This window comes from Larus michahellis, chromosome 2, assembly GCF_964199755.1.
Source record: "Larus michahellis chromosome 2, bLarMic1.1, whole genome shotgun sequence".
Lineage (NCBI taxonomy): Eukaryota > Metazoa > Chordata > Aves > Charadriiformes > Laridae > Larus > Larus michahellis.
Window position 1 is genome coordinate 169562788 of NC_133897.1, and position 12831 is coordinate 169575618.

A 12831-nucleotide genomic window follows, 5' to 3' on the forward strand; every position below is an offset into this window, starting at 1 on the left:
ATCGCCTCCCTGCTTCTGCTGGTCACACCATTTCTAATACAAGCCAGGATGGCATTGGCCCTCTCGGCCACCTGGGCACACTGCTGGCTCATGTTCGGCCGCTTGTCAATTAGAACCCCCAGGTCCTTTTCCGCCGGGCAGCTCTCCAGCCACACTGCCCCAGGCCTGTACGGCCATGGGGTTGTTGTGGCCCAAGTGCAGGACCTGGCACTTGGCCTTGTTGAAGCTCGTACCGTTGGCGTTGGCCCATCGGTCCAACCTATCCAAGTCTCTCTGTAGAGCCTCCCTGTCCTCATGCAGATCAACACTTCACTTGGTGTCATCTGTGAACTTGCTGATGATACGCTCTATGTCCTTATCAAGGTCATCAATAAAGACGTTAAACAGAAATGGTCCCAACACTGAGCCCTGAGGGACACCACTTGTGACCGGCCGCCAGCTGGATTTAACTCCATTGACCACCACTCTTTGGGACCGTCCGTCCAGCCAGTGCTTGATCCAGCAGATCGTATGCTCATCCAGGCCATGAGCCGACAGTTTTTCCATGAGAATTCTATGGAGGACAGTGTAAATGTGCTAAACTCGACAGTTCTTCACACGTGGTGCGGATGCTTCTAATTGCGTCACTTTGGTTGTGGCTGCTTGAGTCTGGTGACTCCCGGACCATCGTCAGCCCAGCTGGGTACAAATGCTTCTCGGTCCAGCGCCGCGTACGCCAGCCCCGCTGCGCTCAGCGGGTGGGTCTCCCCCTATTAACTGGGCACGAAGGGTGTCTTCTGAACAGTAGGTCAGCTGCTGGTAGGAGAAAGGTTTCTTTTTTGTGTGTTGAAAGGCGCGTCTGTCAACACTCGTGTCTACTGGAGAACGAGGGCGGTTCATTTTGCTTGGAAGTCAGCGTGTCAGCGTTTCCGCTCATCAGCGGCGTTTGTCCCTACCCTTGCGCCGGTTGTGGGGCTGCACGCGTAACTGTGCTGGGGAGCTGGTCCTAGGTCAAACTCACTAGTCAAAAAACTTAGAACGTGGATTAATTCAGGTGAGAAGGAGCTCCTGGTGGTCTGTAGTACCAAGCTCTGGCTCAGAGCAGGATCTGCTCTGGGGTCGGACCAGGTTACTCTGCTCCTGACCCAGACTTGCTCCTCTGTATCCCAGCACCTCGTAGGTGAGGTCCCCGCTTGTGCCTGCCTTATTACTGTCCTCTGCTCCTGTCTCTCCATCCCTCGTGGAGCTGGTGGTCCTCGTTCTCCCCGACACCCCGAAGTGGTCTCCTCCCCGGGCTGAACAAGCCCCGCTCCCTCAGCCTCCCCTTTCCGGGCAAGAGCTGCAGCCCCATCACCACCCTGCCGACCTTCTGCTGAATTCGCTCCAGTTTTTCCATGGTTTCGTGTATTGATTCAGCAGCCCAGGAGGCTGGTGGCCCCTTCCCTCTTGGCAAGGGCATGATGCCGGCACGCTCGGCTCTGCCTGCCGGGAACCCCCCAGGTCTTCTCCACAGCCAGGATCAGCACGACGAGCTGCTTTCGGTGCGGTGAAACGGAGCAGTTTGCGCCGGGCTCCAGGACCTGAATTTAACAAGGCCGAGTTTCACACCAAAGTCGCCATAATTGGGACAGGAGGAATACGTGTTTCGGAGCGGGATTCATGACACCCAGCAAGCTGTGAGTCTTCCCTGGGTCCACCGCCCTGCATTTTATCCAAATCATAGAATCACGGAATGGCACCTCCTTTTTTGTCCGCCAGAAGAATAAGTGATGTCTCCAGCCCGCGAGGCTTTGCAGGAGGAGGATGGGAGGAGCAGAGCGGGTGCCGGGGCAGCCGTGGAGCTCTGGAGAGCGCGGTGGGTGGTCAGAGCCCGTCTAGACTAGGAGTGAGTATGGTGTGGGCCGACAAATCCAACACGTCTCGTGTTACATGAGTCATCGCGACTTCACGTTGTCCCCCTCTCAGGGAGAGCTGAAGCTTTTGAGAAAACAACCTGATCTGTGCTAAAATGTTTGATGCTGTCTGAACGATGGCTTGGATCGCATCGAGGTGAAAGCGTACCAAAATTACGCAAGATAAGCTGCGTTTCGCTTGCTGCCATAACTTTTGCGCTACTTCTCAAGAGATCTGCCTGCGTTGTGTCTTCCCTGTCAACAAACCCTGATAACTGCTGGGAAATGCTCCAACTCCTGCGCGCTCCCCTTGGGTGACACCGTGAGCACCGAGCGTGGTTCCAGCAGGCAGAGGGGCAGGTGTCCAGCAGGTGGGTTTCATCTGGAGGGGGAACTTCTTCCAGCCCAGGGAGCTGAGATCCTTGACTTGGCATCCCGTAACAGTGAGGGAGAAGTGGGATTTAGAACAGGAGCCCCCTCGTCCCCTTTCTGCAACATAAGACCAGTGGAGGGTGGCGTTCTCTGTGGAGACCAGTGAGGAGTGGGGTTCCTCAGGCGTCGGTACTGGTCCCGCTGCTGCTGTTTAACATCTTTGTCGGCGACACGGACACTGGGATCGAGGGCACCCTCAGTGAGTTTGCCGATGACACCAAGCCGAGGGTGGGGGGTGACACGGCTGGAGGGACGGGATGTCACCCGGAGGAACCGGCACAGGCTGGAGAGGTGGCCCCCTGTGAACCTCCTGGGCTCCAACCGGGCCAAGTGCAGGGTCCTGCCCCCGGGTGGAGGCAGCCCCCGGTGCCAGCCCAGGCTGGGGGTGGGGGGATGGAGAGCAGCCCTGAGAGAAGGGCTTGGGGGGGCTGGAGGGGGGAAACGCTGGGCGTGAGCTGGCAATGTGAAATGGTTTTAAACTGGAAGAGGAGAGATTTAGTTGAGAAGAAACTCAAGAAACTCAACTCTTCCCAAGATATTGGGAAGAAATTCTTTGCTGTGAGGGCGGTGAGCCCCTGGCCCAGGTTGCCCAGAGAAGCTGTGGCTGCCCCATCCCTGGAAGGGTTCAAGGCCAGGTTGGACGGGGCTTTGGGCAACCTGGGCTGGTGGGAGGTGGCCCTGCCCAGGGCAGGGTGGTGGGACTCGATGGCCTTTAAAGGTCCCTTCCAACCCAAACCATTCGGTGATTCCATAAGCAGTTAACCCCGAGAAAGATCCTTGACTTCGCTGATATAAGCCATTTGATTTTAAGAGGAGCATTAATGACTAACTCGTCTGACCTTGACGGTTTGAAGTGCTTTGGAAATGATTCCGAAGAGGAGAAGAACCTGAAGCCTTAGAAGTGAACGGAAATGGGATGAAATGCAACGTGGGTTTACCAAAAATTGATTGCGCCTCCTCGCCTCTCCTCTGGACATGAAATCCTTTTCTGGATAAAGGAATTGGGGCAGATCTAATGCGTCTGGACTTCTGCAGAGCATTTGATCCCCCGCCGCATGGAAAATCACAAATGAAAGTGGAGAAGCTGAGGATTAGTACAAGAATTGTGGGGGAGGGACTGGCTAAAGCAGAGACAGCAGTTAGTTTTTGGAAGGTCGCTCCAGTCTGGAGAAGAGAGGTTGTGGCAGAGCTGCTCCGAGAACAAATCGTGGAACGCTCTTTTCGAACGCGGGTTTTTGTAACGGCTTTGGCGCAGAAGGTGCGTGGAGAAAACTTTCACAAAACGCTGTTGGGCTTTGTTAAGGCGGCAAAGATTTGGGATGCCGTGCGGGAGAAACCAGGTAGCCTTGGGGGCTGGAATAAGAGAAACGAGGCAGAATTTGGTGAAGGCCGGTGCGGGGCTGATTGAGTCCTAACTGTCCAAATAATCCTGTCGCGTACCGACAGTGTGTGTGTGTCAGTGTGTGTGTGTGTGCGCGCGCCCATTGGAGGTGACCTAACGCCAGGACGGGAGAAGAGCTGGGTAAGCGAAAGGTAGTTGGTGCGAGCGCAAGACAAGGCGCGTGAGCCGGCCGTGAGCGGTCTGGAAATGGAAATTTCTAATAATTGCGTAGAGAAGTGCTTAAGTGGTACAGTGTTAAAAATACACATTTTTGGATGAATCTCCAAGTTTTGAAGGAAATAGAAGCATAGAATGGTCTGGGTTGGAAGGCACCTTTCGGACCATGGAGTCCAACCATCAGCCCAACGCTGCCAAACCCACCGCTACCCCACGTCCCTCAGCGCCGCGTCTGCCCGGCTTTTCCATCCCTCCGGGGATGGCAACTCCCCCGCTGCCCTGGGCAGCCTCTTCCAACGCCCGACAACCCTTTCGGGGAAGGAATTTTCCCCGATATCCATCCTAAACCTGCCCTGGCGCAACTGGAGGCCGTTTCCTCTTGTCCTAGTCACTAATGTGATTCTGGTAGGCTCTCAGCCTTCAGATCTAATACTGTCTTCAGGTCCCTCTTCCTCCTCCCTTCCTGGGAAGGAACAGGTACTGCCTTGAGACCTGGATGAAACTCCTGAAGAAATTTCTCCAGCCTGGAGAAGAGAAGGCTCCGGAGAGAACTCAGAGCCCCTTCCAGTCCCTAAAGGGGCTCCAGGAAAGCTGGGGAGGGACTTTGGATCAGGGAGGGGAGCCGTGGGACGAGGGGGGCAGTTTTAAACCAAAAGAGGGGAGATTTAGGTGAGATATCGGGAAGAAATTCTTTGCTGTGAGGGTGGTGAGCCCCTGGCCCAGGTTGCCCAGAGAGCTGGTGGATGCTCCATCCCTGGAAACATTCCAGGCCAGGTTGGACGGGGCTTGGAGCGACCTGATCTAGTGGAAGATGTCCCTGCCCGTGGCAGCAGGTGGCACTGGGTGGGCTTTAAAGGTCCCTTCCCACCCAAACCGTTCTGTGATCAGTGATTCTAAGAAACTCTTTGAAGTTGATGGACACAATAACCATCTTTCTGTGAAAACAGAGGAAGAATCTGTTAGGCTAGTTAGCATGGATGGACTCCTGTGGAGTAGTTAAACCCGGGAAGACCCGGCCGGGCTGGGCAGGAGCAGTTGGGTTGGGGGGGCCAGGTTGGGGGATCTGGACGTAGATGAAGGGAGCGGAGCATTTTGGATGCAGCGACGTACAGCAAAAGCCTGTGGTGCCGTGGAGTTCACGGGGAGGACCACCAGCAAGCTTCATCATTTTAGGGGGCAAGACAGCAAGAACTCTGGAGTGGAGCAGGAACTCTGGAGTGGAGCAGCTCCAGCAAAACAAAAAACCTTGGAATGGGACTCAAAGGTGTTTCATTTATTATGGTTTGCCATCTTTAGGGAGGTGGCTGGCGTGCGCCTTCTTCCTTCATTGCCATCTTTCTGTTGCATGTTTTTGCCGTTAGAATCGGCTCGGGGTACTTGTAGGTATTGGCCAAGGAGTAACGGAGCTTAATGAAAACAGATACTCAAGCGCAGGTGAATCCTCTGAAGGAGTAATGAAACTCATCCGTGGACCAAAAAGCCCAAACTGTCGACTTTTACTAAAATTTACTACCCCGTACCTGGTTTTGTTATTGGCAGGTAGAATCTTTTGAAGTCTGTTTTGAGCTGGGTTTGTTGGTTTTGGGTTGTTTTTTTTTTAGTAGGCTTAATTCTTTAGGATTAATGCTGCGCTGAATTTGCCCAGTAACTTAGAAAACAAGACGTGCCTGTCGGAAAATCAAGTCTTGTGGCTGTTTGCTGGGATGCTCTTAAGTCAGTTCAGAAGACCTTGGTGTCGTCTTTTCCCTGGGAGGTTCGTGCTGGGACTGGGAGAATCTCGGCGGGTGCCGGCGGTGTTTACTGGTGACCCTGATCCGATGAGACCGGAGTTCCCAGAGCGCTCGTGGCTTTGTGTTCATCTTGTTGCTCAGCACAGTAAGGGGCGAGGGGGCTCCTGGACCTGCTGCAGCAAGACCTGGTTTAATATTGAAGCGTCAGCCCCCGCTTGAGCCGGTGCTTTCATCGAGTCACTCCTGAACTTGGTGGGGGGGACAACTTTGGAGTTCTGGAGGCACCGTCCCTCTGCTCTCCTGTGGGTGGTCTGGCCCGGCCCTGCCGCTTTCCTTTTGAACTAAGAAGTCTGATCGCTGCAGGGCCGTGCAACGACTTCTCGGTATCTGCTCAGGCTTGGCTCTCCCCGGCTGCTCCGCCAGCCCCGCGCGCCGGTGGTACGCGGGATGACATTAGCAGGAGGACGGAGCGGGAGCGGGACTTCGTCACGGCAGAAAATCCGGGTTGTAAAACGCATTAGGAGTTCTTGTGTCGCTTTGCCAGAATGAAAATCCCTTCTCTGCTGTTCTGCAGATGTTTGTGTTGACAGCGTAATGCCTGCTCGGCGTGCCAGAAAGGTAATAGAAACCACACTTGATAAAACGGCGCCACAGACCTGGAGCTAAGTGGCTGAAACGTGATCCCGACTACTAGTCAAGATAGTTATAATAGCCGAAATAACTAGTTGTTCTTGGCGTGCGCTGTTCTGTCGGGGAGAACTCGTGGTCCAAAATCCGGCAGCAGAAGCACCTGCCTCCTTGCCCGTTCCTGCTTTTTTTAATCGACGTGTAGAAAATTGGAATCGGTCGAGCGAAACATTAAAACTTTGTGAAGTCGGTGGCGTTCTCACTCCGCCAGCAGCACTGCGCTTCGCTTTCTGCTGCTCCGCACCTCGCCTGCCTGGGCGCAGCGAGCGGCCCGAGGCCGGCGGGACGCAGAATTGCCTTCGTGCGTTTGCGGATGTTGATATGTAAAGTCAAACCGGCCTGGGTTGTCTTAATTCGCTCAGAAGATCGTTGGCTGCCACTGCAGATCCGAAAAGGAAGTTAATGGGGACGAGTTGGGGAATTGATAGATTTGCGGTTGTGCAAAGGGAGGTTTAATCTTCGTCGCCTGCTTAACCTCCTGGGTTGCATTTTTAAGTCTCTGGGGGGTTGGTCACAGCACAGAGAGCGGCGGGGCTGTCTGCCCGTCCTCGCGAACCGACAGAGGCGTGGTGTTCTTCTGGGCCGAGAGCAAGGGAATGTGATTTAGCCGCCGCCGCCGTCTGAGACGCAGCTACGCGCTCGCCGCATCGGGAGCTGAAGGATGGGTTTGGGCTTCCATCGATCGGATGGTAACGGCTTCAGACCTCATAAACGACGCTCTTACCTGCGGCTGAGGGACTCCAGGAGATGGGGCCGTTACTGGTTTCACCCACAGCGACGTAGAATTTATATTTGTGAAATGAAGGGGCGGGTGGGCTCCTCTCTTCCTCTGTAACAGTGGTTGATAACGTTTCATTTTGTTTTGTTTTATTTTGTTTTTGACAGAGTGGAAGCAGCTTCCATGTGTTTGACCAAGGCCAATTTGCCAAGGAGGTGCTTCCAAAGTACTTCAAACACAACAACATGGCCAGCTTTGTACGGCAGCTCAATATGTGTAAGTATCTCCTGGGCAGCTCGGAGCGTAAGGAGTGAAGTTCCTCCTGAAATAAGGTTCCCCTCTTCTGCCCTGGTTTGCTGTAGGGGACGTTTCACTGAGTTGGGAGCACTTGCTAGCTTTGCAGTCGCCCAGTTTTGGGGGACCAAGTTTTAAACTTGGCCTCTGCTGAAGGCAATAGCAGCTTCTGCAACGGGAAACTTCTGCTCGATATAAAGAACTTCAGACTCTCAGGCTTCTTTTATCCTGAAATTCCCTGATTATTAGCACAGGAGTTCGGAAGGCTTTCCTTGTGTTCACCCATCGTTAATGTTTGTGAGGGCACTCTTTGCCATCCCGTGTCGTGAAGGAGGACCTCCTCTGGAATGCTTCCAGCGAGACAGGACCACCACATAGAAGCATAGAATGGGTTGGGTTGGAAGGGACCTCTAAAGGTCATCTAAGTCCAACCCCCCTGCAGTGAGCAGGGACATCTTCAACTAGATCAGGTTGCTCAGAGCCTCATCAAGCCTGGCCTTGAATGTCTCCAGGGATGGGGCCTCCACCACCTCTCTGGGCAACCTGGGCCAGTGGCTCACCACCCTCAGTGTAAAGAACTTCTTCCTAATGTCTAATCTAAACCTGCCCTGCTCTGGTTTAAACCATTGCACCTCGTCCTATCGCTACGTGCCCTTGCAAACAGCCCCTCCCCAGCTTTCCTGTAGGCCCCCTTCAGGGACTGGAAGGTGCTCTAAGGTCTTCCCGGAGCCTTCTCTTCTCCAGGCTGAACATCCCCAGCTCTCTCAGCCCATCCTCTCAGCAGAGGGGCTCCAGCCCTCGGATCATCCTCGTGGCCCTCTTCTGGACCTGCTCCAGCAGATCCATGTCCTTCTTGTGCTGAGGGCTGCAGAGTTGTGACAGCTTGTTCAGTTTCTACTCGCTTTCCTGAGGGGCTGTTGCTGCCAGCATCATGTAGAGCAGGCGTCGTCTGAACTTGCTCTTCATAGAATGGTTTGGGTGGGAAGGGACCTTCAAAGGCCATCGAGTCCCACCCCCTGCCCTGGGCAGGGACATCTTCAACTACCCCAGGTTGCCCCGAGCCCCGTCCAACCTGGCCTTGAACCCCTCCAGGGATGGGGCAGCCACAGCTTCTCTGGGCAACCTGGGCCAGGGGCTCACCACCCTCACGGTCAAGAATTTCTTCTAACCAGCAATTATTTAAATAAAAAATAATTTAAAAATCCATAGAATCGTAGCAGAATTGGGCTGGAGGGACCTAAACAATCGTTTAGTACGATCTTCTGCTTCAAGGCAGGATCACCTGCCTCTGTGTTCGTCCTGCTGACTTTGCATCTAACCTATTTTTTCCAAGCCTCCAGTAATCAAGATTCCCTAAGGTCACGGCAGTGCCGTTAGCGTAAGGATGGTGAAGCAGTGGAGTCGATTCCTGAATATCGGACCCAAACCTCCCCAGCTACAGTTTGAATCCTCCACTTCTTTCCTGTCTGCTGTGGATATCAAGAAATTTATTCCTTTTCCTTTTGTGTCTTTGAAAACTTGATACTTCTCTTCAGTCCTCTCCCTTTTTTTTCTTTTTTTTTTTCCTTTTAGAGTAAACAGCCTGGTTTTTTTTTAATTCTCCTAGGTTGTTTTCCAGCCTTTAATCATTTGCATTCCTTTCTGACCTGACTCCGTTCCATCCCTTTGTTGAAGTGCAGTCGCCAACGCTGGGTCTAGCACTGCGTAGAATAAAAAGAGTGATTCGTGTGTCTTGCCGGCGATACTTTTGTGTGTATCCCATCGTGACGTTGGCCTTTTTCTCGGCATTGACATTGACTTTTATCACGCTCGTCGTCCACTACAGCGTTCAGATCATTTTCTGGGCAACTGCTATTTACCCAGTCGTGTTCCCTCCCGTGTTGTTTGGTTTTACTCCTCCTCATGGGTTTACCTTGTGTTTTTCAGCAGTCATTTCATTCCTCTTGTCAAGATCTCTTTGACTTGCAGTCACGTCTTTCGACACGCTCGCAGCTCTCCCCAGCTGGGTTTTATCAGCCATTTCACGACAGCTAATTTATTCAGCCCTTCGCGCCATTAATGAAGATGGTGAATAGGTCTGGGCCCACACTCCTGTACGCGGCACAACAACGGTTTTTGCTAACTGCACCCTAAATTAGCCTTTTTCTGTTGGGTTTATGCCCATGTTGTATCGGTTTCATCTTGAGGGTGCCGTGCTTTGGCTGAGGTGTCTGCTGCTTTTCTGTCGATAAAGCTTCTGTCCCGGCATGGAGGAGAATTCATTTGGTTCAGCCTGATCTTTTCTTGTCTTCTGGGCTTGTTTAGTTTTGGGTTTTGTTTGGGGGGATTTTTTTCCTTATGAACATTTTGTACGTGAAAAGTGGCACCTGGTGGCATAGCTCCGAGAAGGGTCAAGAGTTCCCAGAGAATTGGGGAATACTCCGTTTCCCATCACAGTTGAGGAGGGGTATGGCCAAAATCTCGCATCCTGACAGGAGAACGAGGACGTCGTTGGGCTCCTTACCGGCAATTAGAATCATAGAATTGTCTAGGTTGGAAGGGATCTTTAAGATCATTGGGTCCAACCATCAACCCGACACGGCCAAGCCCACCACTAAACCACGTCCCTCAGCACCAGGGTTGGCGACTCCCCCACTGCCCTGGGCAGCCTCTTCCAACGCCTGAGAACCCTTTCCATGAAGGAATTTTCCCCAATATCCATCCTAAACCTGCCCTGGCGCAACTGGAGGCCGTTTTCTCTTGTCCCGTGGCCTGTTCCTTGGGAGAAGAGCCCGACCTCCCCCCGGCTACCCCCTCCTTTCAGGGAGCTGCGGAGAGCGAGAAGGTCTCCCCTCGGCCCCCTTTTCTCCAGGCTGAACACCCCCAGCTCCCTCAGCCGCTCCTCACAAGTTCTCCAGACCCTTCTCCTCCTTCTCCAGCCCCCTCGCCACCTCCGTTGCCCTTCTCCGGACCCGCTCCGGCACCTCAATGTCTTTTACATCGTGAGGGGCCCAAAACTGGACGCAGCACTCAAGGTGGGGCCTCACCAGTGGCAAGTACAGGGGGACGGTCTCTGCCCCAGTCCTGCTGGCCACACTGTTCCTGATACAGCCAGGATGCTGTTGGCCTTCTTGGCCACCTGGGCACGCTGCTGGCTCGTATTCATCCGGCTGTTGACCAACACCCCCAGGTCCTTTTCCACCGGGCAGCTCTCCAGCCACTCCTCCCTGAGCCTGTAGCGTTCGTGGGGTTGGTGTGACCCAAGTGCAGGTCCCGGTGCTTGGCCTTGTTAAACCTCACACCGTTGGCCTGGGCCCATCCATCCAGCCTGTCCAGATCCCTGTGTAGAGCCTTCTTACCCTCGAGCAGATCCACGCTCCCGCCCAACTTGGTGTCGTCTGCGAACTTACTGAGGGTGCGCTCCATCCTTTCGTCCGGGTCGTCGATAAAGATATTAAAGAAAACACGGCGCGGCCGGACGCCTCTGGAATATCGCCCATCGGTGCTTTTCACCGTGCTTGCTGTTTCTTTTGCTGGAGGTGGGGAGCAGCAGCTCTTCTGCCCGGCTGGTGGGAAGGCTGAGGCAAGCACCGCCATTAGTACTTGCGCGTCCTGGAACGCTTTGGAATAGGATCAACCCGAGCATTAGCTTGTCAAGTCAGGTAACGGCTGCCTCTCCGACTGATGCTGGTGTAACTGGGGAATGAGAAGAAAGCGAGCTGTCCCGTCTCTTCCCTCTCGCTGTATGTCACGTTAAAAGGGCAGGGGGAATAACTATTCCAGGTTGTCAGCTCCTCCTCTCGATAGCGGGGATAGAAGAGCTGGAAGAGAATGAGGTGATGGGACAAAAGCACGTCTGAGTGATCGGGGCTTCTTTTAAAAAGGGGAGAAAAAGAAGTAATAAATCTCCCAAGACCGAGCCAAGACAGGACTGAAAGTTCTTCACTAACAGCCCCTTTCCCAAGTGGTTCAATCACAAAGGGATTAATTCTTGGCCGTGAGGGGGGTGAGCCCCTGGCCCGGGTTGCCCGGAGAAGCTGTGGCTGCCCCATCCCTGGAGGGGTTCAAGGTCAGGTTGGACGGGGCTTGGAGCAACCCGGGCTGGTGGGAGGTGGCCCTGCCCGGGGCAGGGGGTGGGACTCGGTGGCCTTTGAAGGTCCCTTCCCACCCAACCCATTCCATGATTCTGACCAAGCATCTCCGTGCTACCGGGTCCCTGCCCTCTACTAATCAAGCAATATTCCTTTTCTCCATGCTCCCCCATTCCTTGTTTTCCGAACTTATCACTGCGTAATCCTCCTCTTTACCCTTCGGACGTGCAAGGAAATCGAGAGCTGCCCGCCCGTGTCACTGCTCCGAGATTGATGGCTGCGTTTTGTGGCTGCTCTTTTCCTGCCGGGGCGCGGGACCGCGGTGGGATTATCGCAGAGACGTTGCTTCACGGCAGTCTGCTCGGCTTCCTCGCGGCCGCGCTTTCCTTCTGGCTGCGGGTCCCTGCGATAGGCAGCGACATAAAGGGTGCCTTTCATACACCTCTCACGTGGAGGTTATATCAGGGATTAAGTTTAATGCTCCAGATGTGGGCTGCAGAGAGCATTCCGATGTTATTAGAAAGGATGACATTTTCATTACCTTTCAACGCCAGCTCTTTGAATAGCTGTGGGGCACATTCTGTGCTCCGTGACCGGGGCCTTTCGTTTTTAAGGATCACTTGAATAACCGAAAACTGGTTAATATCACTACAATAACGTGTAATTTCTCTAAATCACTTTCTGCTACAAGTGCAGGAAGCTTTTTTTTTTTTTTTTGCTTTTTTTTTTTCTTTCTCTCTTACCACAGCTGTGCTCCGAGCAGCTCAAATAACGCTCCTCATTTATCCGAGCGGTTTACAGAAATGCTGAGCCCCAAAAATACTTTCGCTGCGCCACGCTCTGTTCTTGAGTGGCTTTTTAGGTGTTTTAAGCCCTTCCGAAGACTTTGGGGCGTAACTCCTGCCTGAGCTGTTGAAGAAGCGCGTTCCAGCCTGCCATCCCTCTCCCTGCCCCGCGGAGCACCGTCACCCTCCCCAGGTGCTGCTGGGGCGATAACGGCAGCGGCGCTCGTCGCAGCGGCGCTGGGGAATTGTTTGGATCCAGGATTTTTTTAATTATCACGTATCGGAATGGGAAAAACGATGCGGACTTATATTTCTTGAGGTGGCGTAGACTGTCTTAAAAAAATAAGACTAATTTGGGGCTTTAGGATTAAGGTGAGCCGGTGGTTAACCGGAAGGTCTGCTTCAGCCCCACCAGTCGGCAGCTCCGCCGTTGTAGGGCTCACTCGGGAAGAAGTTTTCTGGAAAGACTCGGAAGCCTTTGGGAAGTCATCTCCCTTCTGTGCCTGGGGCTCTCCTTTACCGTAGGAAGGTCGCTCCGTATTTTCAGGGTGAGGATTGGGATGCCCCGTGCCCCGGGACGCGCAGGATTTATCACCGGCGTGCCAGCAGCGGGGATGCGTGGGGTGAGGTGGCACGCGCTGCTGGGAGATGAAGGGATCGGTGTCCTGAAATGGAGAAGGGAGGGA

At 53.7% G+C, this 12831-nt stretch overlaps 1 protein-coding gene across 2 annotated transcripts in view; it reads left to right on the plus strand.

The window, feature by feature from the left end:
• Window positions 1–12831, plus strand: part of HSF1 (heat shock transcription factor 1) — an 81480-nt gene that overhangs the window by 17873 nt on the left and 50776 nt on the right. For both annotated transcript variants that reach the window (XM_074578098.1, XM_074578097.1), the window contains exon 2: window positions 7164–7272. In XM_074578098.1, coding sequence (XP_074434199.1) covers window positions 7164–7272 — 109 coding nt within the window. The remainder of the gene's footprint in view (window positions 1–7163; window positions 7273–12831) is intronic.